Below are 27,995 nucleotides of genomic sequence, written 5' to 3'. Positions count from 1 at the left end.
ACAAGAGGGCTGTGTGAGCGAGGCCGCTTGGAAGGGGGTCCTCCAGGGTGAGCTGCCCCAGCTGATGCGCTGGGGCCTGAGAGGAGCCCCAGGCGAACCCTGGCCGATCTGTGAGCAGATAAGTGACTGAGGTCTCAGTTTGGGATGGTTCGTTGCACAACACTGGATGACCAGAACACCAGGGCTTTTGGATTTCAGGACCTGGGCCTTAAGACACAAGGTTTTAACAGCTGTTCTGGTGACTCTGGGGTGTCATCAGAGAGCCAAGCCCTCCTAAGAGGGGGTAACAACACTCATGAAGCAGAGCGGCAAGAGTCAGGGGTGGGAGGAGAGTCAGACCCTGCTATGGCCCCCAGGCACTCTAGGGGTACCACACTAGGCCCCGCTACCTGGGCCAGGACCCAGAAAGACAGGAACTGCAGGTCGACGTGGGGAGATCCAGAGTAGAGGGGACCAAACCCCAGGGTTCCTAGCCCAGCACGGGGAGAGAACCGTGCAAATATCTAGGTGGCACCGGGGCTTGAGACAGTCAACTGCTGAAGCCCTGGGATCTCAGAGGGGTGTGGCAGGATGGACCATCATATCTGGGTGCTGAAAAGTAATCAGAAGGATCTCATTGCTGCCCCCATGTGGGATGGGGCCTGGACTTGGCCAGGTTCCAGTGTCCACATACCCCTCTGGTCTCCCCCTGCCCAGGGATTCCTCCTCTTGCTCAGGACCCACAAGCCTCTTAAGAGAATCTTGGCTTGGTAGTTGAGGACCCAGGCTGTGGAGCCAGAGAGGCCTGTGTTCAAATTCCACATCTGTTTGTTGATTAGCTGTGTGGCCTTCTGCAAGTTGCTTGCCCTTTCTGAGCTTTTGCTTCCTTCTTTGTAAACTGGAAGATTGACAGAAGCTTTAGGGCAAGTGCTTTCTAAGTGGTCATTATAATGTCTAGCATGGAGTACGAATGGATGTTTGGAGTCAGGAAACTTTGTTTTTAAAGCTAATTCTTACCAAGTTTTACTATGCACCAGGCACTGTACATGTGCTAGCCACTCAAGCCTCAAAATACCCCAATGAGATGGGTACTAAGACCACCATTTCATATATGGGGAAACTGAGGCCCAGAGAGGTGAAGCAAGTAACCAGTAAGTGGCCTAGCGAAGATTCAAATGCAGGCAGGCTGACTCCAGAGTCCATGCTGTCTCTCCGAGGCTCAGAGAGGGGAGGGCCCTAGCCCCTAGCACAGTCAGGGAGGAGCCCATGGAAGCTTCTGATGGAATGTGTGGGATGGCAGGGGCCGTCGGGAGCTAGAGCAGAGAGAATTCCAACTTTTGCCTTGGTGATTGGAGCCAGGCTCCATGGGGAGTCTGAGGGAGTACTTTCTGATTACTGAAGTAGTGAGCGCCCTGTCAAGCAGGTGTGAGAGCAGAGTCTGATGCCACCCTGTTGGAGGGCAGTTCAGAGGTGAGCGCTGGGCTTCCGAAGGGCCTGAGCCGTCAGAGCTGAACCACCCATTATGCAGGCAAAGGGCCCTGCCCAGGTGTTCACATGGTATGCTCGGACCGCCTGGCCCCAGCCTTGCCCGCTGGCCACCTTCTCACTGCCTGCAGCTGCCTTCCCATCCCCGCCACCACCCACACCCCACCAGGCTGTGGCGAAGGGGCAGGGGCCAAATTTACTATAGGCTGCATGCCTGCCTCACTTTTTCCCATGTGCCTGCTGCTGCTGCTGCTTCTTGGGAGGGAGGGTGGCCCGGTCACTACACAACAACCCCCACCTCCCAACAGAGATGGTAGGATCCTCAGCTGACAGACGCGGAACACTGAGCCCCAGTCTCAAGGTCAGCAATCCCGTCTGCTTAACATACAGGACTGTATTTCATCCTCACAACCATCTGAGGTGGGTCTTGACCTTACTCCCATTTTACAGACCAGAAGACTGAAGTCCAGAGAAGAGAAGTCACATGCCCAGGGCCACACAGCCTGTCATGAGGTCAAGATTCAAACCCCTGTGTGTCAGATTCCAGTCTGTACTTATGCTCTGGCAAGCTGGCGTGAGGGCAGGGAGCAGAATGGTCAGGGAGGCGAAGCTGAAGGCAGACCCAGAGACCAGATCGTGTGGGCTAAGATGCATTTCATTTCAGGGAAAATCTGGGCAGGCTGCTAGAAAGACGCGAGCTGAGCCTCCAAAAATCAAAATGCAGGAGATGGGTGGAAAGGAACTGCATTCCAGGTGGAAGGCCCAGCTTGGGCAAAGTCCAGGAGGTGTGACAGGTTGTTTGCAGACCTGGCGGTGCCAGGACGACGCTGGGGCTCAGTGTCCGCGGAGGGGAGATGAGGCAAAGCCAGAAGGGTCTTGAACGCCAAGCAAAGCAGGTGAACTTTATCCTGGGGAGCCCCGGGAGCTCTTCGATCAGAAGCGCCCGCCTGTGGCCCCGCCGCCGCGCCCCGCGCCGCCGAGCCCGGCCCCAGAACTTCTGAGTTGCCTGCAGTCATCATCCACACTTTTGCCTTATCCGTGCGCCTGCTCGTCCCCTGGAGCCTTCTGCCGCTCGGGAAGACGCGCCCCGACACCGACATCCACCCCCAGGGAAGCGCTACACCAGCCCCGGCGCGTGCCCGCGGGTGCGCACGCGCCCGCTGCCACCAGGACGTGACTCGCGGAACGTCCGCTCCCGGCGGCGGCAGCGGCGGCCGCGGGGGAAGGGGGGGCAGGGAGGTGCCCCGACAATGCGTCCAGCTTCTGCAGCCGTTGTCGTCTGGGTTGGGAGCTGTGACCCAGTGCTCTCGGTCCGGCAGTTTGAGAAGCTTCCGCCGGTTTCAGAAGTTTCCTCAAGCGCCTGAGGGCGTTCCTCCTGTGGGGTCTCCACTCAGGCACTTACTTAGCCACCCGTTCACCCTTCAGGGGTCCTCACCACCCTCCCTCAAGCTAATTAAGTGACGGACGCAGTAACCTAGGCGACCGCCTGATTGACAGGCATGATTACCAACCAACTTCAGGAATATCCCACCTGGGCCCGCCTGGCGCGTCGCCGGTGGCCCAATGAAAGACGAGGAAGCGCCGAAGGGGCGGTAACGGGGCAGCCTAGCTTGTGGCGGTTCCTTGGTGATTGCGCGCTGGGGCTGAGGCGTTTGCAGGTATTCGAACGATGCCGTGACGCAGCATGGCGACAGCGTTGACAGCGTGAGCGCATCCCGGTGGAGGGAGCCCTTCGGTCGCGGAGGTGGCGCGGCGTGGAGGCAGATTGCTATTTGAGGGTGCTCCCTCGAAGCCCTTCAGTGGGTGGGGGAGGGGCGGCGGACGATGAGCGGTCCCCGTCTGCGCTTGCGCCGGCACCTCTGCTGACCCGGCCCGCACGCGCGCGCATGCTCGCTGCGCGCGGAGCCGCGGTGGCTGGCCGCACTGCGCGTGCGCGCTGAAGAGCCCGCTGAGGAGCGGCGCTGGCGGACGTCGGGCGGGCGGCCCGTGACGTCGTGAGAAGCGCTTTAAAGTGCGGGCCGGGCCGGGCGTCCGAGGGTCTGGCCCGGAGACAGGCCGAGCCTTCACGGCAGCCCTCCGAGGCATGAGGCGCTGCCGGCGCCCCTGCCCCTCGGGACGTGGAGAAGGTGGAGGAGGAGGGAGCCCCGTTGCCACCACCGCTGCATGACCTGCCGCCCCTGAGTGCCGACCCCACGCCCGCCCCTTGACGCCCCTCGCCAGGTCCTCCGGCCGCGCATGGGGGCCTGGCACTGAGGACCTCCCTCCCTCCGGGGCCCCGGGGCGTCCCCTGAGAGCCATGCCCGCCCGCCCCGGAGGACCCTAGAGCAGCGTCGCGGGGGCCATGGCGGCCGCCAGCGGTTACACGGACCTGCGTGAGAAGCTCAAGTCCATGACGTCCCGGGACAACTACAAGGCGGGCAGTCGGGAGGCAGCGGCCGCCGCCGCCGCCGCCGTAGCCGCCGCCGCCGCCGCTGCCGCCGCCGCCGAACCGTACCCGGTGTCCGGGGCTAAGCGCAAGTACCAGGAGGACTCGGACCCCGAGCGCAGCGACTACGAGGAGCAGCAGCTGCAGAAGGAGGAGGAGGCGCGCAAGGTGAAGAGCGGCATTCGCCAGATGCGCCTCTTCAGCCAGGATGAGTGCGCCAAGATCGAGGCCCGCATCGACGAGGTGGTGTCCCGCGCCGAGAAGGGCCTGTACAACGAGCACACGGTGGACCGGGCCCCGCTGCGCAACAAGTACTTCTTCGGCGAGGGCTACACGTACGGCGCCCAGCTGCAGAAGCGCGGGCCCGGCCAGGAGCGCCTCTACCCGCCGGGCGACGTGGACGAGATCCCCGAGTGGGTGCACCAGCTGGTGATCCAGAAGCTGGTGGAGCACCGCGTCATCCCCGAGGGCTTCGTCAACAGCGCCGTCATCAACGACTACCAGCCCGGCGGCTGCATTGTGTCTCACGTGGACCCCATCCACATCTTCGAGCGCCCCATCGTGTCTGTGTCCTTCTTCAGCGACTCCGCGCTCTGCTTCGGCTGCAAGTTCCAGTTCAAGCCTATCCGGGTGTCAGAACCTGTGCTTTCCCTGCCGGTGCGCAGGGGGAGCGTGACTGTGCTCAGGTAACCCACCTGGGAGGAGGGGGCCGCCCTGCATCCTGCTGCCTTAGGCTGCCCACCCTGGTTCTGGAGGCAGCAGCCAATAGGAGTCCGCGCTCTTTACAGTTCATCCCCATTCTCCTGTTTGTAGGAGGGGCGGGGAGGGGGAGGGAGTCTGCGTTTAAAACGTGTACTAGTAAGAAAGCGGGGAGGGGTCGGCACCGATCTAGAATTCTGTATCCCAAAGGCATGATCAGGGACTTGACTGTGAATTATCTAAACGCATCTTTTCAGAAAGCTAAGATTTTAGGAGTCTCTTTCTCTTTGTGATTTTAGCAAGTCGCTTTTCCCTTTTGTGCCTCCATTTCTAAATCTGTGTTTAAAAAGAAATGAGTAGAATTTAGTATTTGAGTCTTTCCAACTCTGCCATTCTTGGTTTCCTTAACAGAGAAAATGTTGATGGATTCATTAAGAGAGAAAATACTCACCGAGGAAGGCTCCTGAGTGTACTTAATTGATACACAGTTCTCCGTTCCTAAGAGGAAGAGTGACTTCCCTGGAATTGAACATGTCAGTGATTGGGCCAGGAATAGAGGGCAGCACACTCTTAAAATTTAGCTCTTGTTGGCTGCAAAGGATCCCTTTTGGTCCTTTGTAGGAACATGTTACCTGTTATCAGGACCAAATGAAACAAAATAAAACTCATCTCTTTACCTGGAATTTGGCCCGTGGTTATGTCAGCAGCAGAACTTAGGTTCTTGGCCTATTTTGGGTCCCAGATCCTGCTGAGAATTAGCTCAGTGCCCTGGCCCCCAAAGAAGAGTGCCTGCTGGAACACCTTTGCTGTTTATATGAAGCAGAAGATTTATTTGGAAACCGCCTCCTTCCAGCCCTGAAATAAGTATATCTAGCAATGTACTTCAGTAATCCCCACAACCTCTTAGGAGATCCAGACTGCAGCTGTTCAGAGCGGCTTGGTTGACCACCGAATTCTTGTACAGGATCAGGACACTCGGAGGTTTTGTTGTGAGCAGCTTAATCTCTCAAGTGCAGTCAGTGCTGTAGGCCACGGTCTTGGGCAAAAGTGGGGTCCCTGGAGCCCTCTTAATACCATGAGCAGGTCATCTGTCTCATTTGAGTTGAGTAGCTGAGGCTGCTTCTGTATCTGGGGATGACGGTAGAGCCTTGGAATATCCAGGGTCTCCTGATGGGAAAGTTTGGGAAGTCACTAGTAGCAGAAGCAGTACTTTGGCTTCCTTATGTGTCTCAAACTTAGAGGACCACTTATCTGTCAGGTGGCCCTTTGTCGTTTAGGCTTCTGAGCTTCTCAGGTCTGCACATGGTGCTCCCAGATTGATGTCTTAGCAGAGCCCTTTAAGATGGGATTTCCAGAGCATATCCTCCCGAGTGGCTTGCTGTGTGAGACAGCTTGGTGTCTGACTTCACTGAAGGGCGCTTGGTGCTAAAAGGATCTCACACAAGGGCCATTTGGTCTCTTAATGGGATACTGGTTTTCCACATGGTCACAGGCCCTCAGGGTTGTCTTCAGGAGGTCTAGCACTGGTTGGGTGTGTGATGGAGATCACAAGAGGCACTTTGCCACTTTGAGGCTCTCCCTCCCCCTGTATGCATGCACACCCCTGTATTGAAGAGCACAAGTTCCAAGTTCTTAAAATGCAGGTCTGTTAGTGATCAGCAACGGGATTGCATCATCAGGAAAATTCTCTTCATCCTTTCCTTAGAATAGTAAAACCCTAAAGCTGTCCCAGTCCCTCCCAACCCCTCCTGGTTCTGACTTGGCCGTGGAGTTAGTGTGGGTGGCTCAGCCATGTCCTGAAAAGTGCTGCCCCAGGCTTTGAATCCAGCTCTCCTCTCATTTGATTTGGGATCTTGTGGGTGTTCTTTGAGCTGCTTTCCCATCTATAAAGTGGGGGCTATGCCAGCTTTTTTTTTTTTGAGGAACATCAGCCCTGAGCTAACTACTGCCAATCCTCCTCTTTTTGCTGAGGAAGACTGGCCCTGAGCTCACATGCATGCCCATCTTCCTCTACTTTCTATGTGGGACGCCTACCACAGCACGGTTTGCCAAGCGGTGCCGTGTCCGCACCCGGGATCCGAACCAGTGAACCCCGGGCCACTGAGAAGCGGAACGTGCAAACTTAACGGCTGCGCCACTGGGCCGGCCCCTATGCCAGCTTCTAAAGCTTATTAGAATTAAATGTGATTTGGTGTCTGACATAGGATAGGGCCTGGCACAGGGTAGGCCCTTAAATGGGTGCTTGCTTTCGTACACAACTATTTAATCATCCTGTGGTCTCTCACTGCTGATGGGGCTAGGGATTTGGTGGAGCCTAAAACATGGGTTTTCCCTTCCTAGAGTTCACAGCCCAGGAAGGCAACTGCAGGAGTACATTGAGGGGGGACATCTTAACGGGCTCTGGAGTGTTGGAAGTTTTTGAGAGGAAGTAAGCTGGAACTTGAAGGGTAACTAGGAGTTAGCCAAGCAAAGAAGGGGGTGGGGTGGGAGCACACAGCAGCTTTCGTGGCAGTAGGGGGTGTCGGGGTGGGGGCAGGTAGATGCTGACTTGAGGCAGATGGAGTTCAGTATTAGTCCTCAGATCCACGCTGGACCTGAAGTCGAGGTTCCGGTGAGGCATGCCTTGGCGAAGCTCTTGACCTTTGGGGCTGGCTAATTGTTGTGAGGGGGCTGTCCTGTGCTTTGTAGAATGTTTAGCAGCATTCTTGGCCTCTGTCCACTAGATGCTGGTAGCACCTGCTGTGACAAGCCAGAATGTCTCCAGACATTGCCAAGTATTCCTTGGGGAGCAAAATCGTCCCTAGTTGACAGCCACTGCCCTAGCAGTCTGGATACCCCTGCTAATTTAAATCTTCTAGCACCTGCTCCCTTAGCACTCTCAGCATACTTGGTGTGCAGGTGGGTGAAAATCTGTCTGATAGTATTGCCTCTCTTAAAATCCTGCTTGGGCTCATCCCCAAGCTGGTGAGAGGCCTTGCTTGCTTTTAATTCCTGTGTGTATCCCCGGCCGGAGGTGATGAGCTGTACAGTTGCAAACTGGAAAGTAGGGCTGATGAAAAGAGTGGTTCTCTGCAGATGGGGAGGGGATCTAGTAGTTCTCATCTGACTCAGACTTCGGTTGTTGGTAGCGGTGGTGACTATAGCCGTCCAAGGCCACAGGGCAGGAATTCAGTTTTATATTTAATAGTTGTTAGTGTGTGGCAAACATTGACTCAGCAGTGTCCAAACGTGGGCATTTGGAGCAAGCCCTCACAGACCCTTCTGGAAGTGCTTCAAACTTTGTCCAAACCCAGTTGGCAGTTGTTTTCTTGTTACCTTCCTGTGTTAGGCCTGGGTGAGTTTCCTCTTAATGATGTTCTCTAGGGAAATAAATATCTTTTACTGCCTCTTCATGTCACTTCATCCCACATTCCTTCTCCTGTTCCCTGTAGGATGAATGGGCAGATTAAAACAGATTTCAGTTGGATTAATTAGAATAATTACCTCAAGGCTAATTGCTTACTTGCTGCGACTTTTAATCACTGCTGCATGGTCTGAGGTTGTGGTGGCTACGTGCCCAGAGACCCAGGCTTTAGCCACCTGTCTGGAAATGATGTATTACCCAGCCATGGGACACGCAGAGGTGAGCTTAGCCTGTGACTTGCAGTTAACAGTTGATATTGGGTGGAGTGGGCACCCCTGTCAGTTCTGGGCTAAGGGCTGATCTTGTTCAGCTGGTTGAAAGCAAAATTTAGCTTTTGGCTTAAAATAGTTGGGAAAGTAGGGCAGATAGGTCCTAGGCCACGTCTCTTGTGTAGAATCTTCTGATTCCAGGGGAGGGGGAGGAACCTCAGGAAGAAGTCAGGGCTGTGCATTCTCAGGAGGAGCTCTGGGCCCGGGGTTGGCTAGCCTCGGTTCTGCCAGGCCTGACAAGAAGGCAGAGGGCAACAAAGGAAAGGAAGCTAGCAGGCGAGCCATGAGCTTAATCATGAAGCTCAGAGCAAGCAGAAAATAAATAGGCCATAAAAATTTCAGGGTGAGCTGGCCATTTTTGGCTGGGCAGTTGGTGTGCAGCCGTCACTAAGATATGGTGCTATCTTCCTGGGGCCATGGGTTCATCTTTGCGGACTTCTTCCATGGGGGTGGTGAGTATGCATGTGTCCTTTGTTGAGGCCAGCAAGATCCCGAGGACAGATTGGACCTTGTCACCAGGAAACACAGGTGGGCTTTTCTTCCTACGCCTCAATACCTACTTTCCCACCAAAAAACAAAAACCAGTGTAGCATAGACACTGAACCTAAGAGTTTGATTGGAGTTCCACTGTCAGCACTTAGCTGTTTGACCTTGGGCAAGTTATTTAACCTCTCCGGGCCTTAGTTTTCCTCTGCAGAATGGGGCTCTTGATGCCATAGAGTTGTTAGAGAAGATTGGATCTCTTTCACACTACTGAATGCTTGAAGTTTAGGTAAAACGTTTCTGGAAATGAGTTGCCTTCCACGCTCAGCTACTCTTTTTTTTTTTAAGATTTTATTTTTCCTTTTTCTTCCCAAAGCCCCCCAGTACATAGTTGTATATTTTAGTTATGGATCCTTCTAGTTGTGGCATGTGGGATGCCACCTCAGCGTGGCTTGATGAGTGGTGCCATGTCCGTGCCCAGCATCCGAACCGGTCAAACCCTGGGCCGCTGAAGCGGAGTGTGCGAACTTAACCACTCGGCCACAGGGCCGGCCCCTCAGCTATTCTTTATACCTTGATCTGTATAGAATTGGGACTTGGAGCAGGTTGACTCTCTTCCCTCTGGATTCAGAAAGCCCCAGGGCTTCTCATAAAATTAGACAATCTGTCTTGGAGTTTCGGGTCTGGTTCTAGCTTGAGTCTGAGCTCACAGTTCTACCCCTGTGCCCAGGTGGCTTGCCTGCTGCCCCCCAAAGCCTCAGCTGCTCAGTGCTGTGGGCTTCTCAGTAGTGAGGCAGGCTTGTGGGGGCTGCCCAGAGCAGGTAGCCCCAGCCAGAGGGAGGCTGCCACGAGGCCGATATGTTGGCCAGTCTCTCCATTTCTGGTTCTGTACTGTCCTGGGCAAGGCACGGAGTAGATGGGGAATGGTGGCCATCTTAGAAATGTGCCTTAACAACTCAGTCTCCAAGACTGTCCTCTAGGGGAGAGAGGTCCAGTCCTGCTCAGTCCCTCATAGAGAGTTTTCCCAGTTCCTCATTTAGCCTGTACCTTATCCTCTGAGGAGGGACTTGGTGCAGTCTCTGTCTTGCAGATGTAGAAACAGAGACTTCAAAGCAGTAGAACAGTTGAGCTCAGCACACGTTTCATTTAGTGTCCGCTGTGTGCAGAGATGAGTTAGGCCTTGGTGGAGCTTTGTCTTGTAGGGAAGACACACTTTCCTCAAGGCCAGATGTGGTAGTCCAGAGGCATGGGTGGGCGGTGCCGGGAGTTGAGGAAAGCTTCCCAGGGGAGGAGAGAAACTCTCGGGAGTCCCTCTCAGGCATAGAGCTGGTGGACGACAGAGCTGGGTCTGTTGGTCTTGATGACTGCAGCATACTAGTCACTGCTGCGTAGAGTCGGGGGTCTCAAGGGGGCTCAGCCCAGGCAGGGAGCGGGCAGGCTGACCAGCATGAGGTATTTCCTCCTCTCCCTTCCTTGTGAAAACAAAAGAGTGGAAGGCACTGGAACTTTTCTTCATGCCAAGGGTAGGGCTGGACCCAGGGCGTATTAAGTTTCAAGCTGGTAGACTGGACTTTCAGTTTCTTGTAGCAAGTAGGTTTCTTAGCAGTAAATAATCCTCCGTGGTCTCTGGTAGACACTTTCTGCTCAAGTTTGGCCAGAAGAGCTTTCCTTGGTTGGGACTTTGAGCCTCCTGCTCCCAGAGGAGCCCGATACTCTGAGGAGGTTGTCAGTAGGCTGTGTCACACCTTCCAGGAGGATCTGGAAGACCAGTGTTAATGAGCTCTTCAGGTGGAGTTAGGGCCACAGTCATTTCTGTGGACCTGTGCAGGTCTGCCTCTGTGCTAGCTCTTCTGAGGCCGCAACCTGGCGTGGCTTGTTCTTTATTCTAGAGCCCTTTGGGGGGCATTTAAGATTTGACCACCGTCTGGATTTGCTCCAGAATTGCATTAAGAGAAGTGGTTCCTTTTTGGAGATAGGAAGTCAGCACCCTTAGTAGTGCCTGTTGCCATGTCAAACAGATTGATAATACTTGTTAATAGTAGGGAAGGTTACCTGTAGCCAGTACTGCAGATTCAGGCCTTAGAAATGTGCCTTGGAGTGCCTTCAGGGAATTGGACTTAGCTCTTTGGGGAAGTTCTGTGTTGATATGGGACTGCCTTGCCGCCCAGACCTGTGCTCACCCCAGTGTGGAATGGGACAAGAGATGGGAAGAGACCTAGAGCACCTAGCCCTGAGAAAGGGGCCCAGGAGTCCCTTCTCTGCTGGCAGATCCCTGCAGGGGGCACCCTGGATCACATTGCCTTGACAGTGCTGGACCCAAGGTTCTCATTTGCCCCAGGGTGGTCCTGGGCCCTCTGGCTTGTGGCAAGTGCTTTGTAAATGGGAGTGGGGTTCCAGGCACATTGTGTTACCTAGCTTGAGTCTCACAACAGCCCTACGGGTAGGCCTCCCACTGCCCCTTTCCAGGGGTGCCAACCACGTAGTCACATAACTCTGTAATCCTGTCTGGAAGGGAGGGGGCACTGTCTCCCTTTTAGAATCTTAATTCATTAGTGGCCAGAAAAGAATACCTGAGTTATAAAGCATAGCAAAATGAACACCCAAGAACCTGCTGTTGTCTGTGTTACAGATGAAGAAACTGAGGTTTAAGCCCAGCAAATGACTTAGCCAGGATCGCAAAGTTAGTAGTTAATAAAGCTCGGGTTCGAACCCAGGTCTCTTCAACTCCTCAAACTCTAGGTGGAGTTTCTTACTGTGGGCCTACAGATATTAATAGGGGTTATTTGAAAGAAGGTTCTTTGGTCAGTGCTCAGTTAAATAAAGTCAGCAGATTCTTTTGCATAGTAATTGTCAGATCCTTTAACATATAATCCTTTTTTAAGATTTTATTTTTCCTTTTTCTCCCAAAGTCTCCCAGTACATAGTTGTGTATTTTTAGTTGTGGATCCTTCTAGTTGTGGCATGTAGAACGCTGCCACAGCATGGCTTGACGAGTGGTGCCACGTCCGTGCCCAGGGTTCGAACTGGCAAAACCGCTGAAGCAGAGTGCGCGAACTCAACCACTCGGCCACAGGGCTGGCCCCTATAATCCTTTTTTAAAGTCTTCAATATTTTGCAAATTGATTTGACTGTGGACATTTGTCCGCAGTTTCTCGTGGGACTGGTGTTCACAGAGAAAACTGAAAAACTCTAGTCTAGGAGCAGCTCTGAGGGGAAATCCCTAAAATAAAGGTTCTTTTCTCTGTCCTCAGCGTGGCCTCAAATCAGGTTTCCAAATCAGAGGTGTTTCCCTCTTGGGCTTTTTATTTTTTATTCATTCTTGCATCCAGTTCTTGCCCAGAGTTGAGGGAGCCTGGCTGTTTTGAGGAGTCCTTCTTGGGCCTGGAGTGTTTCTGACAGTTAAGCTTGTGTCTTTCCAGCTGCCCCTGAGAAAGTTGGTGATTAGCAGCCATGTAGAGGGAGATTTGTGGTCCAGGGTCAGTCAAGGGGATCCGGAACAGAAGGAGAAGGCACTCACCTCCCACTAGGCCGTGGCTGTGTCTCTGGCTGTGTCAAACTGCCTCAGCTCAGTGGAGGAACTTGGGATGGGGTGCCTCTTCGATGCCATGCTCCCAGTGAGGGCATGTGAGGGAAGCTGAGTTTTCTTCCAGAATTTCCAGTCGGGAAGACATTAGCTGTGAAGAGGACAGTCATCTACCCGCGCTCATAGGTCTGTGAGCAGTTTTAAAAATTATGTAACTTGATGAAAATAAATAGATGTTTGAGTGTGATGGAAATTCTTAAAATATTCCAAACACAGCTGTCTTCAAGATTTTGGATCCCCCCAAATGGTGGTTTTTGAAAGCTTTTTTTTTCAAGTAGGCAAATTCTCTTTTTGAACATTGCAGTCTTAGTTCTCTCTGGTGACTCAGTGCTGTCAGCGTCTGCCTTGGCTTCCTCTGCGTGCCAAAGGGTTGGGGGAAGGGAGGGAAGAAGGAGGAGGAGATGGGCTTCTTGTCTTCTCTCCAAGGCCGCTAAAAGTGTACCCTCTTGAGGGCCCTTTAAAAGAAGGGCTCCTGGCCTGAGCAGGGAGATTCCTGCTTCAGTTTCTGCCTTAAAGGCCCTCTTTTGCCTCATCCCAGGTTTTTCCTTGAGGGGCTTCTGGGCAGAAGTGTTCTGGAGCTTAACATGTTATTTCCCTTCCATGTAGATCCTTGAACATCTCGAATAATGGGGCAGAGGGCAGCCTTCAGACCTGAACCATATTTCTTTTCCCTTACCCCTCAGGAGCTTTGGTTGTCTGTTCACTCTCCATGCTCACTTGCCCTGTGTTTATTTTCAGTGGATATGCTGCTGATGAAATCACTCACTGCATACGGCCTCAGGACATCAAGGAGCGCAGAGCGGTCATCATCCTCAGGAAGTAAGTGCCCTGGTGTCTAGCACCTGCAGGCCTGTCTGGAGATGGAGGTCGGGGTTCTCTGTAGCAGTAGCATAGTAGCGTGAAGCCTGGGAGAGAGGTCTCCTACTTTTTGATTTGAATTCTGTGAGGATAAAGTTGTTTTTTCTTTCCTTCATCAAAAAATTAAGCTCTATGGCTGTTTAGGAAGTTTAGGGCTGAGCAAATGCACATGCTCCCGGTGTTTATGGTCACAGTCTTGAGATAAGATTTGGGGAACAGTTCCAGATGCCCCTCTTCTTTTCCCCACCTCCTAGGTTCTGATTTGTCACATGTTCTCTTGCTGATTATTTTTAGACTGTGCCTTAGTGGCCTGCTTTAAAAATCCCTGGATTTTCACTTCTGGAAGGATGAGGGAATAAGAAGAGGAAATGAAGATGGGAGGTTAGGCTGCAGTGTTCTGCAGACACATGGCTTGTGGCTGTCCCTCCTCTCTGGCCAGAGAGTCAGGGGTATACTGACCGACATCACCAAACCCGGCCTTAGCAGTGCTGCTTTTTGTCTGCCCATGGGGTGAGTGGACTGAGCCATGCAGACACTGGGTCAAGACAAGCCTGCCTTACAATGGAGTTTCAAGAGGCTAGGTGATTGCCCAGGGTTGTATAGATAGATGTCCAGAGTTGTATAGATAGATGTCAGTGAGTAGAGCAGGACCAGTCCCTAGACCCAGGCTGGAGCAGGGTGTCCTGTAGCTTGCCATCTTTTTTTTTAATTAAACTTTATTTCTCAGTATAGTTTTGGATTTTCAGAAAATTGTGATGATAGGACAGAGAGTTCCCATGTATCCAACACCCCATTTCCCTTACTAATGCCTTACACTAGTGTGGTACATTTATTACAATTAATGGACCAATAGTGATCTGTGATTATAAACTGAAGTCCCTATTTTCTTCAGGTTTCCTTAGTTTTTGCCTAATGTACCGTTTTTGTTCCAGGATCCCACATTACATTCAGTGGTCTCCTCTTGGCTGTGACATGTTCTCTGACTAGCCTTATTCGTGATAACATTGACTAGTCTGGTGTTTTGCAGAACATTTCTCGATTGGGGTTTATCTGAGGTTTTTCTCACGGTTATTAGGTTTTCTCATGGAGTTAGAGGTTTGGGGGAGGAAGACCACAGAGGTAAAGCACGTTTCTCCTCATGTCCTATCTAGAGCCCAGGACTCGTCCCTGTTGACGTTGACCTTGAACGCAGGGCTGAGGTCGTGTTCATCAGGTTTCTGCACTGTAAAGCCCCTGTTTTCCTCCCGTCCTCTTAGGAGGGAATTTGCTGTGGGCAGCTCACGCTTGAGGAGTGGGGAGTTAGCGCCAGCCCCTCGAGGAGGGAGTAGCCGCACAGCTTATTTGGAATTCTTCGGCACAGGAGGTTGTTTCTTCTCTCCCATTTGCTCATTTCTGTATTCAGTCATTTACTTGGTATGTATTTTATGCTCAACTTGTTCCAACTTTGGCCATTGAGAGCCCTCTCTTTTTTAAAGTACATCTTTACCTTCTGGCTTGCCATCTTTTAAATTTCAGTCAGTAACTTTGGCGTCTTGGCCATTTGGGTCCAGAACTCGAATAATGTGGTGGTGAAGTCTCTGGCATGGCTCTGCCACTTTGTCAAGTCACAACTTTGAGTGTCTATTTTATCATCTGTAGAATGGAGGTGATGCAGACGTGTGGGTAATCTCATGGTGCAGGCAGAGCACTGGACACATTTGGGAGCTTCAGACAGGGATCATCTTGGCAGTTGCAAGCTTCTCTCCTCTGGCCTAAGAATATGCCAAGAATTCATCAGAAGAAAGGTTTTTATCTGCCTTTCCACTTTCTTTTCCACTGGTTCCAGCACAGCCAAAAACCCGGAACCTGGAAGTGATGGAGCCAAGAATGTAGCTCCCCTCTGGCCTCTTTTCCCCAGTCATTTCTTCTCAGGCTATAGCTGGCATCTCCAGCTGCAGCCAGGGACAGGTGGCCCACCTAAGCTAGGAACCTGGAGAGGAATTCTCATGGTAATATAGAACCAGAGCTACAACTTCCCAGGTGTTCCCTCCAAGCCTCTCATGGTAGCTTATCCCAGGGAAATCTTCACTGGAGGTGCAAATGGAGGTGGCCATAGCCAGAGTGTCAGGTCACTCTTCCAGCTGTTTCCTTCCCCTTGAATGGTGGCTCCCATACTTGGCTGCCCAGGCTGGCTGAATCAGATGCTCTTTGGTGGAGCTAGGAGTCTACATGGTTAACAAGCTCCCTCGGGAAGCTCTTTGGCCAACGGGGCCCCTGGCTTTGGAGGCAACAGAGGAGGACAATTCAGGCTGATGAGGAGCAGCTCCAGAGTAGGTAGCTTGTGTTGAGGCATGTGTTGGAAAAGAACAAGCTGATGACAGGATGAAAAGATAAGCATCCTGGCCCAGGTGCTGCCTAGATCTCGGGGATATGGAGTTGGTGCGTACCTGGCTGACTTGGTGTCTTCTGGTGAAGCCGAGTCCAGATGGGTGGAATTTGGCCATTGAGTCTGGTCCTGCTCCTCATTGGCAGAGGGCGTAGAGCCAGTCCTGCCTTCTTTTAAATTCAGATAAGGATTGCATGTGCTGCTGAGCTCTCTGACCAGCTCTGATCAGTCAGAATTGGGATGGTCTTTCTAAAGGTCTCAGGGTGGGAAATGGGTGGGCGGCTGCCAAGTACTTTCTGGTTCAACAAAATTTGGCTCCTTTGAATGTGGGTGGTGCTGAGTCTTCACACACGTGGTGCTAGCATTTCTCACAGGGAGGACTAGGAGGCTGGAAGTGACCTTCTGAGAGCTTCCACAGGAGTGGAATCCTCAGGCTGCAGCTTAGTGTTATTATCTGTTTCGGTTAAACAGTAAATGGCTGAGTGAGGCCTTGAACCTGGGTCTCCTGGTGCTGGGTCTTGTTATCCATTGGTGGTTTGCACAGTGGAGCACCCCAAGCCCTGCTCCTGCCCCAGTGTGTCATTGGGGTGGATTCCGTGAGTTTAAGAAACAAGCTCACGGATGGAAGAGCTTTCTTGCCTCTGCTGTGCAGGTAGAGAGCTGATTGGTGAGTGTTTTAAGAGGCAGGGGGTCTACTCTACAGAGAGTGCAGTGAGGCAGCGGCTGCAGGTTGGTCAGCTCCTCGGCATCTGCCAACTTCCCTGAATGTCACTGTTTCTCAGCCCACCCAGGGCAAGCTGCCCAACATGTGTCTTTGTCAATCATTGGCACCCCTGGCAGGGAAAGTGGACCCTAACTTTTTTGAAGGTGTGGTTAAATTTTGAAATTGCTGGTTAGAGAACAAAGAGGCTAACCAATTATTGGGGCGTAGCAATTCATTGGGGCCAATGCGAGGGTGAGGGATGTTCTGTTTTTTTCTAGAGTTCCCTAATGTGCAACCTTCTGAAGGACCTTGTGTGCTGCCCCATGCCAAGTAGCCACCTACTAGATGCCAGACACTGGGTAGAGTGCTGCCTACACGTTAACCCTCGGAGTAGAGAGTGTGAACTCTGTTTGGAAAGAGGCTCAGGTAGGAAATGAGCTGCCTCAGGTCATCTAGCTAGTTTGGAGTGATCTTTGAGCAAGGATTCCTGACTTGGAAGTATCAAGCATCTACCATACACAAAGCAGCCGAGGCAGGTGTGCAGGAGACTTAGCGCTCCCTTGGTGCTTGGTATTTAATAGGCTGGCACTTTGCATGCCAGTACAGCACAAGCAGAGTGAGCTCTGTCTTAAAAGTGCAGGGTGTGTCCCTTGGGGCCCCGCAAAAGTAACAGTACATCCAGCTTGTGTAAGCCGGGAGCAGAGTTTAAGGTAAAGACGGGCTTAGTAGATCTGGCTCCTGAGCTAGAGATGCTGGCCAGGTAGAAATGGTAAGCTCAAAGGCTGGAAGGTGGGAAGTATAGAGGACCTCTATAGTGAGGGGTGTTGGGGGAGGAGGCCTTGGATCAACACCTGCTCATTAGGGGATGGCTTGTGGGCCCTCAGGCCTTCCAGTTGGTGGCCAGGACTCCCAAACCCTTGGTCTTCAGGAGGGCCTCAGGGCTGTACTCATTCTGCCTACAAGACTTTATTCCAGCATGTTAGCCTCTCCCGTTCACCAAGTAAAGTGGCTCAAGGCAGTGTAAATAGCCCTCTTCTTGGTCAAGTCGTGCTCAGCTAAGAGTGGGCTGAAGCTAGGAAAAGCAGCTAGAGATTCATTTGCCAAATGTTAACCAAGGCTAGTGTGTGCTAGGCTCTGTGCTAGCGCCAGGAATGGTTAGTATACTAGTCTCTTATTCCCTTTGTCCTTGGGGAGAAGGCAGACGTTTAGCACCTTACCAGGGACCGGGCAAGGAAGGCTTTCCAGAGAACTGCCACCTGAAGGTGGTCAGGGATGTGTGGGCCTCAGGCATGCATAGGAACGGCTCAGGGGCAAAGCCAGGTCAGGCAGAAGAGATGCTCTTTACAGAGACTCAGAGTCTGGGGACTCTGAGGAAGTCCATTCTGGAATACAGAGTAGAGATGGAGTGGAGCGCTTGATACAATGTAAGCTAGTCAGAGAAGACTTTGTGTTGTGCCAGAGAAATCGGGAGGGCACTGGAGCCATTGAGGCATGTGAGCAGTAGGCTGGTGAGGGATTTGCATGGGAAAGATTGTTTGTAGGAGGTTGAGCTAAATGGCTTATTTGGTCATTGAGGCTTAAGGGTCCCAGAGGTCAGAGGAAGGCCCTCCCTGAAAGCAGAGCAGCCCAAATGTAGGCTGTATGTGTGGATGAGTGGAGGGTGAGAATGGAGGGTGTGCTCTGGGCTTCGTCCCTCAGGGGAGTGCAGAGGAGTGGCTGGCTCTTGGTTTCCCTGACCAGGCCTAAGACATTGCCCCCACCGAGACCCTTGCCATTGCTTCTGTCTCCGTGATTCTTGTCTCCTGTGCCAAGGGTTAGGTTAGCCCACCTTTCTTCCCTGGTCCAGTGAATGTGTGTGTCAGCATGCATACACTCTGCTCATTTGGCAGCCTGACCAGCCTAATATGTCCACAATCTTCCCAAGGAATAAGGGGGCAATGAGATCACCAGGGGATGTGACTGGCTTGGACTCCTGGCCTGGCTCTGCCTCCTCCTCACTGAATACCAGTCAGTTACCTGTATGTTCTCACCTGTAAATTGGGGCAGTTGTAGTGCTGGGGATGGTTAAACTCAAGAATGCTGTGTGTGCTTCTCCTAGCTCCCTCCTCACCATACCTCCCCTCTGAGCTTGAGGGGTCAGGGGTGGGAGATGAGGAAGGCTGTGCCCAGTTGAGGTACAGTGTGAGCAGAGGTACACAGAGTGGGAGGAAAGGGGGACCCAGAGGTGGCGTTCAGTGACCCAGGTGGAGGGAAGGTAAGCTTGGTGTCTTGGAGAGGCTCCCCTTGGGACCTGAGTATCTTGCAGGGTATGTATGGGTGGAAGTCTGCTGGAAGCCCAGGACCATGTGCTTGGGGTGCCCTCTCTTTGTGTGATACCCATCATGTGCCTTATAGGCTCTTCTGACTATGGCAGTCTTCTACATCTGTCTCAGAACTGCCTTGTGGGAGAGCAGGGCAGGAGTTGGAGAGGGTGATGTTGGAGGGAGGTTGATGGGGGGCGGTGCCAGGAGGGGGTAGGTACTATTGCAGGAGAGACAGCAGCACAGCTCTGGGCTTTGTGGGAGTCTGATACTCAGAAGTGCTGGAGCCTAAGTCACTCAGTAGACAAGGGGGTGCTCAGCATGCCCCCTGCACTACTCCCTGCCTCCTGGCTCCTTCGGGAAAGCCAGGCTTTGTAGCACAAGGGGACTTGGTGAGGGTGGAGCCAGAAGTTGAGGGAGTGGTTGCCAGCAGGACCTGAAGTGCACCGTCTCCCAGAAACGGTGGTCCGGTGGTCTGCCTGACAGCTCTCTGCTGCAGTGAAGAGAGCCCACCTGGGCTTCAGAGGCCGTTATGGGGTCGTAGCTGTGTGACTTAGGCCAGTGATTGGTCTCTGAAGTAGCATTTCTTCCTACCCCCGCAGTGGGAATAATCTTACTCACAACTTCAATCGAGGATTCTATGAATGATGAAGGAATAGGAGGGGAGCATCTGGGACAGGGTCAACTCCCTTTTTTTCCCCAAGTAATTTTGTTGAGATCATAATAGTTTATAACATTTGGTCGTTCTCCCTTTGTTCTGGCTTCCCCTGTACCTAGGCCCAGTCCCCGCTTTGTCCTGGGGGCTGTCCTGACACCCTGAGTGACCTTTCTGGGTATAGTGGTCTGCCTGATTAACCCTCACCCTATGCCTGCGCTGCCTTGCTGTGACCCTGGATGTTGACTCAAATCTGTAACACAGGTCTTGGTTCCTGTTGTACCTGAGGAGGCCCAGGCTCAGACCTTATTGCTGGAACTGGGCTTCCTTACTCCAAATTTGTGGCCCTGTCCGCTGAACCCTGAGGGGCCTGGCCTGCTCCATGGGAGTTGGCTGCCTTTTAAGAGGGGCGTGCTCTGAAGTTAAGCTGCTGGTGAGCTCTGGGCTGGGCATCTGGCTTTAGTCTGGCCTCCTGCAGCTTAGTGGCTTTTGGGAAGTGGAGGGAGAGCAGGAACTTCTCCGGCACTTCCGAGATGTTCTTGTAACAGCTCCAGGGGATATGTCAGGAGCCCTTTGGGCCCCAGAGCTCATACTGTCTGCAAAGTGGGTATAGGAGGCTGAGTATCTGGTAGGGCCACCTCTGATCATCCCCCTTCTGCGGGCTGCCCCCTGATGACAGCAAAGCTGCCATGGCAGAGAACAGCACCCTTCTCTTCCTTTAGGCGGCTAGAGAGAAACAGCCAGTCCGTGTCCCTGGCCTGTCTGTCTAGTCTCAACTTGTCTCACCTGTCTCCCTAGCCTCTTGAGCAGTCCTAGACCCATGGTGAGGGGCCACTACCACTGTCCCCGAGCTGTGGGGACACACCAGGGCTAGGCATGTGCCAGCTTTGCCTGTGTGGCACAATATGTTCCTGTTTTCTAGTCTTGGAGGTGGGTAAGCCAGGCTCTCCTCTTGGTGGCTCCATTGTTTCTTGCCATCTGTCAGTCACCTGAGGAAACAATTCCAGGGTGGTAGGCCTTGCCCTCCAGGGCTTAATTGAAGCTTCTTCGGTAAACGGGCTTTCCTGTCCTGAGTGTGTGATCCCTGGCACCTGTGGCGTATTAGTGTCAGACTTAGCTCCACAGTGCCAGAGGGGAACGTGTTGGACTTAGCTCTGTGGTTGCAGAGGGGGCTTTCCTCCATGAGGCTTCAGACCCTTGGAGTCTCTGTGTCAAGCTTAATGGCTTTTGTCTCATTTGGTGTGATTTCTGCCACCTGGACCTTTCAGCGCAGGGCTAGGAGGCCTGTCCAGGTAAAGATGAGGTCCTTGGGGCTCAGGTGATTCTAATTCCCACCCTCATGTTGGCTGTTGCCCAGCACCACTTCTTCCTGGTGCCCCTCTAAAGAATCCTAGCCTTGAAGGAGGTGACTTGTCTTCAATTTCTAGACCCTCAGAACTGAAAGAGGCTTTAGAGCCAGTCCACATTTCTCCCTCCTTTACTTAGGTGGGGAAACTGAGGCCCCGAGAGGGATGGTGACTAGGTTGGATTCTGAGTGGCAGCATCAGGGCTGGATCTTCTCCTTTGCTGCTAGGGCCTGCTTCCCTGAACTTGGAGTGCCCACAGTGGAGGCTCAGACTGGTGGGCCAGACTGTACAGCTGGGCCCCTCTGACCTCCTTGTCTTTGAGGCCAAAGCAAAGGGGCAGGGACCGGCTACCCTTCCTGCCTGCCCACCAGTTTGAGCCTGAGGGCATCAAAACATTGGTTTCCAACCAGAAGGCACCCTCTGCTAGCCTCAGGATAAAGACCTCTGTGGCTCCTGCCTGTCTGGCTTAGAGTCTCACCTGGGCTTCAGCCTTTCTCCCATGACTTGCAGGACACGTGACTTACCGCCTTTCTGTCCCAGTTTTCCCCATGTATTTACAGCAGGCCAGCCTGTAGGGGTGGGGGGGATCTGTGAGGACTGGATGCAGTTGTTACCAAGAATGCCAAGCAGCCTAGGCCAAGGCAGCTCTCGGATTTCCCTCCTGCTCTCTTCCCCTCATCGTTCTCATGAGGATGTCCTTTGAGTCCTACCCTGACTACAGCACCTTATTCCTCAGAACCGAGTTAGTACTTTGTACACAGCAGCCCATGAGAAAGATGCCTTCAGCACTTCTCCGGCTGTGCCCCCATTGCTCCCCACCCCAGGCCTCACTCCTGCCCCTTGCTGCCACCGGCCTGATTTGCCAGCCTTCTGTGTACTCTGTATACAAGAAGCCTCAGGGCTTCTTTGAACTTTCCCAGGCCAGCTTCCTCCTGACCTGGCTTCAGAAAGGACTCCGATCACTGTCTAGGCTACCTCCCTGCCCAGCTTCTCCATCCCCCTCTGTACTTGCATGTTTTCCCTTTACTAGGTGCTCTGTTCCTTGAAACTCACTCCCAGTGCTAGGTGAGGACTTTGCCTTCAAAAGCCCTCTGGCCCTGGCTCGGTTAGTATCCTGGAACGAGCAGAAGCTGCCAGGTAGCTGTGGTGGGACCAGAGCCAAGTGTGTGAATGTGGAATTGGTCCTGGGCTCTCTTGGCTCTGCACAGCCTCAGTCTCCCTGTGTGAGAGTAGGGAATCTCTTACTCTGTTCCCCTCAGCCCTTCCACAAGACTGGACCAGGGGAGCCTTCCTGTCTTGATATTTCAGGCAAAGATGGAGGTATCTGTTGGAGTATGTTGGGGCCCTCAGTCCTCTGGTAGGTGGAGTAAATGCCCCTGGAGAACCTGAGTCGGGTGTGGTGGGGCTGCCTCGTCCAGCTGGGAGAGAGCCCTGGGATCTTCCCCCGGGAGCAACAGATCTCTATCATTGGAAGTTTCATAAGGAAGTCTCCGAATAGAAGTATTCCTATTCCTTGCTCCTAAGCCTGAACTTAAGACAGAGGGTCTTTGGAAGTCAGCTAGACCAATATCTAGTTGAACCATGAGGAGGCTGAGGCACAGAGCAGAGACTGCTAGCATCCCCATTCAGCCTGGCCAGAGAGAGAATTGATCTGATGGGGCCCACACCTTCACCAGAAGCTCACTGGCGACCCCATGTGTGTTCCCTTTGCAGGACAAGATTAGATGCGCCCCGGTTGGAAACAAAGTCCCTGAGCAGTTCCGTGTTACCACCCAGCTATGCTTCAGATCGCCTATCAGGAAACAACAGGGACCCCGCTCTGAAACCCAAGCGGTCCCACCGCAAAGCAGACCCTGATGCTGCCCACAGGTACTCAGCTTAGGACCCTCAACAAAGGGCAGCAAAGTAGCCTCATGGCCTGGCTGCAGGGGAGATGGGTGGGGAAGCCTGGGGTAGGTGGTTAGGAACCTGACATTGCCCACCTTTCGAAAGCCTTACGTCTGGTTCCCCTGGGTTGGTGACATTGGTGGCATTCTCACCTAACCTCTGACTGACTGCCTGTCTCCCACAGAGAGAAGGAGTTGGGCTGAGACTCTGACAAGTGGGAATGCTTTGTGTTCTGTCCATGACTTCCCTTGTTCAGTCCACCCAGACACACTCTTGTGGGTTATACTTAAATGTTAGGAGATAAGCTTGAGACTTGGAAGATATCGGACCAGGGACCCATTTCAGAAGGGTTGGGAAGGTTTCTGAGGAAGTATTTGTTTAAGCTGAGACCAGAAGGATGAGGAAGATGTGCGGCAAGGGCATTCTAGACAGGAGGTACTATATGGGCTGAAACCCTGAGGCCGGAAGAGCTTGGTGGTTTCACGCTCTAGTAGGGTTGGTGAGCAGAGGTGGGGTGGGCAGAGAGAGAAAGTGGGAGTAGAGGGCATGGTTGAGAAATAGAGGTAGACAGCGGGATCTTGAGGCTGTGAGAGGGCAGGCCTCTTTCTGTGTGGCAGCCTTGGCAGTATGGGGCCCTGGGCTCCAGAGCCAAGCAGACCCCTCAGGGTAATTGGGAAGTGTCTCAAAGACTAGGAGTGCCGCTAGTGGGCAAAGAGTACCATGCCAGTGCGTCTGCTAACATCTCTCCTTGTGGAGAACCATCGAGCTGAGTAAGCCAGGTGAGGGTCAGACCCTGGCACAGAGGTGGGAGGCCAGGCCCCTTGGCCAGCCTCTCAGGTAATTCCCCACCCCTTTCCTTGCAGGCCTCGGATCCTGGAGATGGACAAGGAAGAGAACCGGCGCTCAGTGCTGCTGCCCACACACCGTCGGAGGGGTAGCTTCAGCTCTGAGAACTACTGGCGCAAGTCCTATGAGTCCGGGGAGGACTGCTCAGAGGCGGCAGGCGGCCCCGCCCGAAAGGTGAAGATGCGGAGGCACTGAGGCGGCCGCACCTCCAGGGAACTCTGGTTAACCCTCATGTAGCTGCCCCTCCTTTTGTTTCGTTTCGAGGGTTTTTGTTTCTGTTTCTTTTTTGTTTGTTTTTTTATCTTTATATTTTTCCCTTGGTTTGTTGCCTGTTAAGGCTGAAGAACAGAGTTTGTCGGGACCTGGTTATTGTGTTCTTGCTTTTTCTCCTGCACCGAAAAAGGCTGTTGGCATCTATAGGGGACAGAAGCTCATGCTGGAGTGGCCAGTAGAGGTGTGGGGGGCAGCTGTCCTCAAGTGGGGCTCTGTCAGGCTGGTTTATTTAAAAGCAACAAAATGTTTTGGTTAAGAAAATTCTTGTTTTACTTTAAATGTAAATCTTCTTAGTGTTGTAAATGAAGTTCAGTCTCCTGTCCCCACTCCCCCAGCGATGTCTGTGCTGGCTTGAAGTCTTCTGGGGCTTGCCAGCTCCATGGGGGCCTGCTCTCCTCCCACCTCTCACTTCTCCAGGCCCCGGCAGCTCATGCAAACACCCTCCTCCTCCTGCAGCGGTCGTTCAGGGTGGCTGGGCAGGGGCTTAAATAATGCCAGCCCCTGTACCCCAGAGCTATTGGCTGAGCGCCCCCCCCACCCCCCCACCCCCGCACTGGTCTGCTCTGCCCATGGGTCAGTCCCAGGGCTGCTGAGGGCCTGGCTGCAGTGGTCCTGACCTCTCTTGCCAAGAGCACGCCTCTTTACTGTGTTGCTCCTTTCAAGCATATGCGTGTGATTGTATGCAACAGTTAGACTTGCCATGTTGGGGCACTTGTAGGAATTGTTTCTAGCTAGAGGGACTGGTGTCCTTCCAAGTCTAGCATTTGGGGTATGGAAAATTGTTGTGGTGTATGGTAGAGTTTTTGTTTTCTTTTGTTTTGAGGTTTTATTTTTTCCTTTGGTCTCCTGGCTTTTTCCTTTCCCTTTCCTTTCTCCTACATTGGCCAGCTTAGGCCTTCTCCCCGTGTCATCCCCATAGGAAGGCGCCTGCCCCCTCTGTACGCCTGCAGCATGCATCCAAGGCCAGAGCTCAGGCCTGCAGACTGGGTTGGTGCCTCCTCAGCCTCAGGGGCGTGGGAGCTGAGGAAGGGGCTTTTAAAAAATAGTAATAAAAGGAAAAAAAAGGTAAAGTCTTTGGCAGTTTCTGTTTACTCAGATTCTCAAAGGCTGCAAGGTTTTGCTGATCTAGATTTGTCAGAAATGTCTCCTTGCCAGCCAGGGCCAAGACCCCAGCCTGCTGTGAGTAGAGACCCTCCCAGTCACCAGGCTGCCACCACCCCAGAGGGCCTTGTCTTACAGAGGCCCAGGCCTGAGGCTGCAGAAGTCTGGGGCAGTCACCATCAAGGAGCCCCTCTCAGGGGCCAGAACTCCTTTGCCAGCGTGGACTCCTCACGTCGGGACTGCATAACTAAAGCAGTTGCAGTTTTATTTTTTTTACAGCTTTTTTCCCAAAAATGATTTGTAGTTGTGTGTGCAGCACTTTGCCCTGATATGTGTGCTCTACAATAAAAACCAAATCTAATATATTTTGAAACAGTTGTCTGATGCTGTTGTAAGAGAGGGCTCGCCTTTTGTGCTTCCTTCATCCCTTTATTTTCTCCTTAAACTCTGAACGGGGCAGGGGGCAGGAAGCAGAGCTCATTGCCCACCAGAGCCCCAGAGGAGTCGCTGATCCAGGGTTGAAGGCTAAAGGTGGACTTGCTTACTGCCGTCTCTTCCGTTCCAAGGATTTCATAAACTGAGTCTCTGGGTGCCCAGGGCGCCATGGGCCCACAGGGGCCAGGATCACACCCTGCTGAGTTGTGGAAGCCCCTCTTCTGGGAGTGATCAGAGAGGCTGCATGCCAGTGGAAGGACAGCATGAGCAAAGGTAGGGGAGGGCCTTTGTAGAAGATAGGCAAATGGTTTTTCTTATTAAACAAATTCTTGAGTTCCTATTGTAAGCTGGCCAAGCCTTCACTGTGGCCCCAATAGTGAGCAAACTCTTCTGGTCCCTGCTTTTTAAGATGTGTGCAGTAGAGGTGTGGGATATGGATATAGACGTGAAGCAGACGTTTTGGGGTGGAGACGATCGGGACCCAGAGGGTTTTAGTTCCTCTAGATCCTCGACCTGGCTCCCAGCTTCTGGTCAAGGGCTTTGGTTGAGAATCTCCTTCATTTGCTTCCAGTGACCAGAACAAGTGTGCTTGGCCAAATTCTTACTGTGGAAACCTGGCAAGCCACTTAACTGCCCGTTTAACAGACGAGAAGAAAGAGTCCAGAGAGAGCAAGTGACCAGCCAGGGCTCAGTCCTGCAAATTGGTGACAGGATATGAAGATGGGGGCCAGAGCCTCCATGTGGTCTGTGGCCAGTTGAGCCTGCAGGGGTAGCCACTGGGCTGGGCAGACTGGTCCTGGATGCCCCAGAGAGGACACATTGGAACTGAGAGGAAAGTGATTTGCCAAAGATCATCCAGACTGTACATGGCATAGGTGGGCACCCCCCACCCTATGCCTGGGCCCCTGACACTGGGAGTGTAGGATGGGGTCTCTTGTGGAGAGCTGGGAGGAACTCTCTTCTGTAGCTGTGACAAAGCCAGACCTAGGCTTTTCCTAGGCCCCTGGGCAAAAGAGGCCCTTCACCCTGCAGGAGTGAGGGACAGGAGAAGTTAGAGCAAGGAGCTCCAGCCCCAGCAGGTCCTGCTGTGTCACTGGCTTCAGTCTCTGCACCTTTACAGTGGTTCTGTGGCACCCATCTCTGGGACTGTGATAATCCTCTGAGCAGTCCCCAAGCCTGTGGAGGCCTTAAGAGAATGTGGGGGTCCCATACCTGACTCCCTGAATCTGACTGTTCCCAGTCATCTCCTGGGGCACCAACTATTTGGGCCAGGTGCTGAGTACCATCAGTTTCTGACCCCAGCCCAGTCTTGCCCACAGTAGGTGCTCTAACATCATTTGCACCAGCCCTGCCCACCTGGGGAACCCATCCCATTCCTCCAACTCTGTTGTGTGGTGAGGGAAACTAAGGCCCCAAGTCATGTTCATTCATTCAATATTTGAATGCCCTACTGTGTGCCAAGCTCTGTACTGGCTGCTGAGGATGCAAGACAGACCTGGTATATGTCACATACACACATACATGAAAGGTTATTATAAATTGTACTGATATAAAAGATGTGTAGCACATAAATTGCAAATAATAAAATATTCAATATTCTTTATTATAAATTCTGTATAGCCACTTGTTTCTCACGGAATGCTTTGTTGATTTTTTTTGCTGAGTTCTCATATCTGTAGCCTACTGTGGTTGTAATTCAACCACAGCATGGCTAATGGAGTTGCATCCCGTCTGCTTGCGTTAGTTTCCTAGGCTGCTGTAACAAATGACCACAAACTTGGTGGCTTCAAACCATAGAGATTTATTTTCTCACAGTTCTGGAGGTCAGCAGTCCAGAATCACTATCACTGGGCCGAAGTCACAGTGTGCGCAGGGCCACATTCCTTCCGGAGGCTCTAGTCCTCGCCTCTGACAGCTTCTGGTGGCTGTTGACATTCCTTGACTTGTGGCCACGTAACTCCCGTCTCTGCCTCTGTGGTCAAGTGGCCTCCCATTGTCTGTGTCTCCCGCCTCACTCCTTAGGACACTTGTTGGATTTAGGGCGCCGGAGAATCAAAAATAATCTCCCGTCTAAAGATCTTTAATCATATCTGCAAGGTAAAAAAATGTAAAAATGTACAAAATTTTTTCAAGTTCCAGGGATTAGGACCTGCTGTATTTGGGAGTCCCTGTGTAGCCTACTATGCTGCTCTTCTCCCAATAAATTTATCGTCATTAAATCTGACATAGGACCTACTGATTTCTTATCATTGAACAAATTATGTTAATTGGATTGAAATTTCTCAGCCTCAGCACTACTTTTAAATTTAATCTGCATCATTAGTATCTTCTCCATCGATTTCTTAAATCTAGACCTGTGCTGTCCAATATGGCAGTTGCTGGACAATTTGGCTGCTGAGCACTTGAAATGTGGCTAGTTTGAATTGAGATATGCTTTAAGTATAAAATACACAGCAGAATTTGAAGAGTTAATATGAAAAAAGATTGTAAAATATATCATTAGTTTATATTGATTACTTGTTGAAATGACAATATTTTGGACATTCTGGGTTAAATAAAATATGCTATTTAAATTAATTTCACCTGTTTCCTGTTACTGTTTTAAATCTGGCTACTCGAGAATTTAAAATTACATGTGTGGCTTGCATTGTATTTCTATTGGATGGCACTGGTCTAGAAAGTCAACAAAAAATCCAGCCCGATATGTGGTGCTTGCCAGTTTCCATGGTGTAAGTGCTCCCATCGTGGCTGATTTTAAGCAGTCGACATACGGTCACTGAACATGGAGTTGTGAAGAGATGGCCAGAAGCGCACCATTACACAGTGCTTCCACCGTAGAGATCAGTAGATGTAGTTAAAGAGCACAGACAGTAGTAAAATATAGGAAAATACGAAGTGCT

General features: G+C 52.2%; 1 protein-coding gene across 2 annotated transcripts; it reads left to right on the top strand.

Annotated features, from left to right (window-relative positions):
* Window positions 1–987: 987 nt before the first annotated feature.
* Window positions 988–27,672, top strand: ALKBH5 (alkB homolog 5, RNA demethylase). Of its 2 annotated transcripts, XM_001918210.4 has the most exons (4): window positions 988–4,575; window positions 13,065–13,145; window positions 22,267–22,422; window positions 23,304–27,672. In XM_001918210.4, exons 1-4 carry the CDS (start codon window positions 3,806–3,808, stop codon window positions 23,479–23,481), a joined length of 1,185 nt encoding a protein of 394 aa, XP_001918245.2. In that variant the 5' UTR covers window positions 988–3,805; the 3' UTR covers window positions 23,482–27,672. The 2 variants fall into 2 exon arrangements, with proteins under 2 accessions (XP_001918245.2, XP_023509416.1); XM_023653648.2 differs by lacking the exon at window positions 22,267–22,422.
* The last annotated feature ends 323 nt before the right edge of the window (window positions 27,673–27,995 follow it).

Source organism: Equus caballus, chromosome 11 (assembly GCF_041296265.1).
Source record: "Equus caballus isolate H_3958 breed thoroughbred chromosome 11, TB-T2T, whole genome shotgun sequence".
NCBI classification, from domain to species: domain Eukaryota; kingdom Metazoa; phylum Chordata; class Mammalia; order Perissodactyla; family Equidae; genus Equus; species Equus caballus.
The sequence above is the reverse complement of the archived record's forward strand: the minus strand, read 5'-3'. Positions and strand labels throughout refer to the sequence as shown.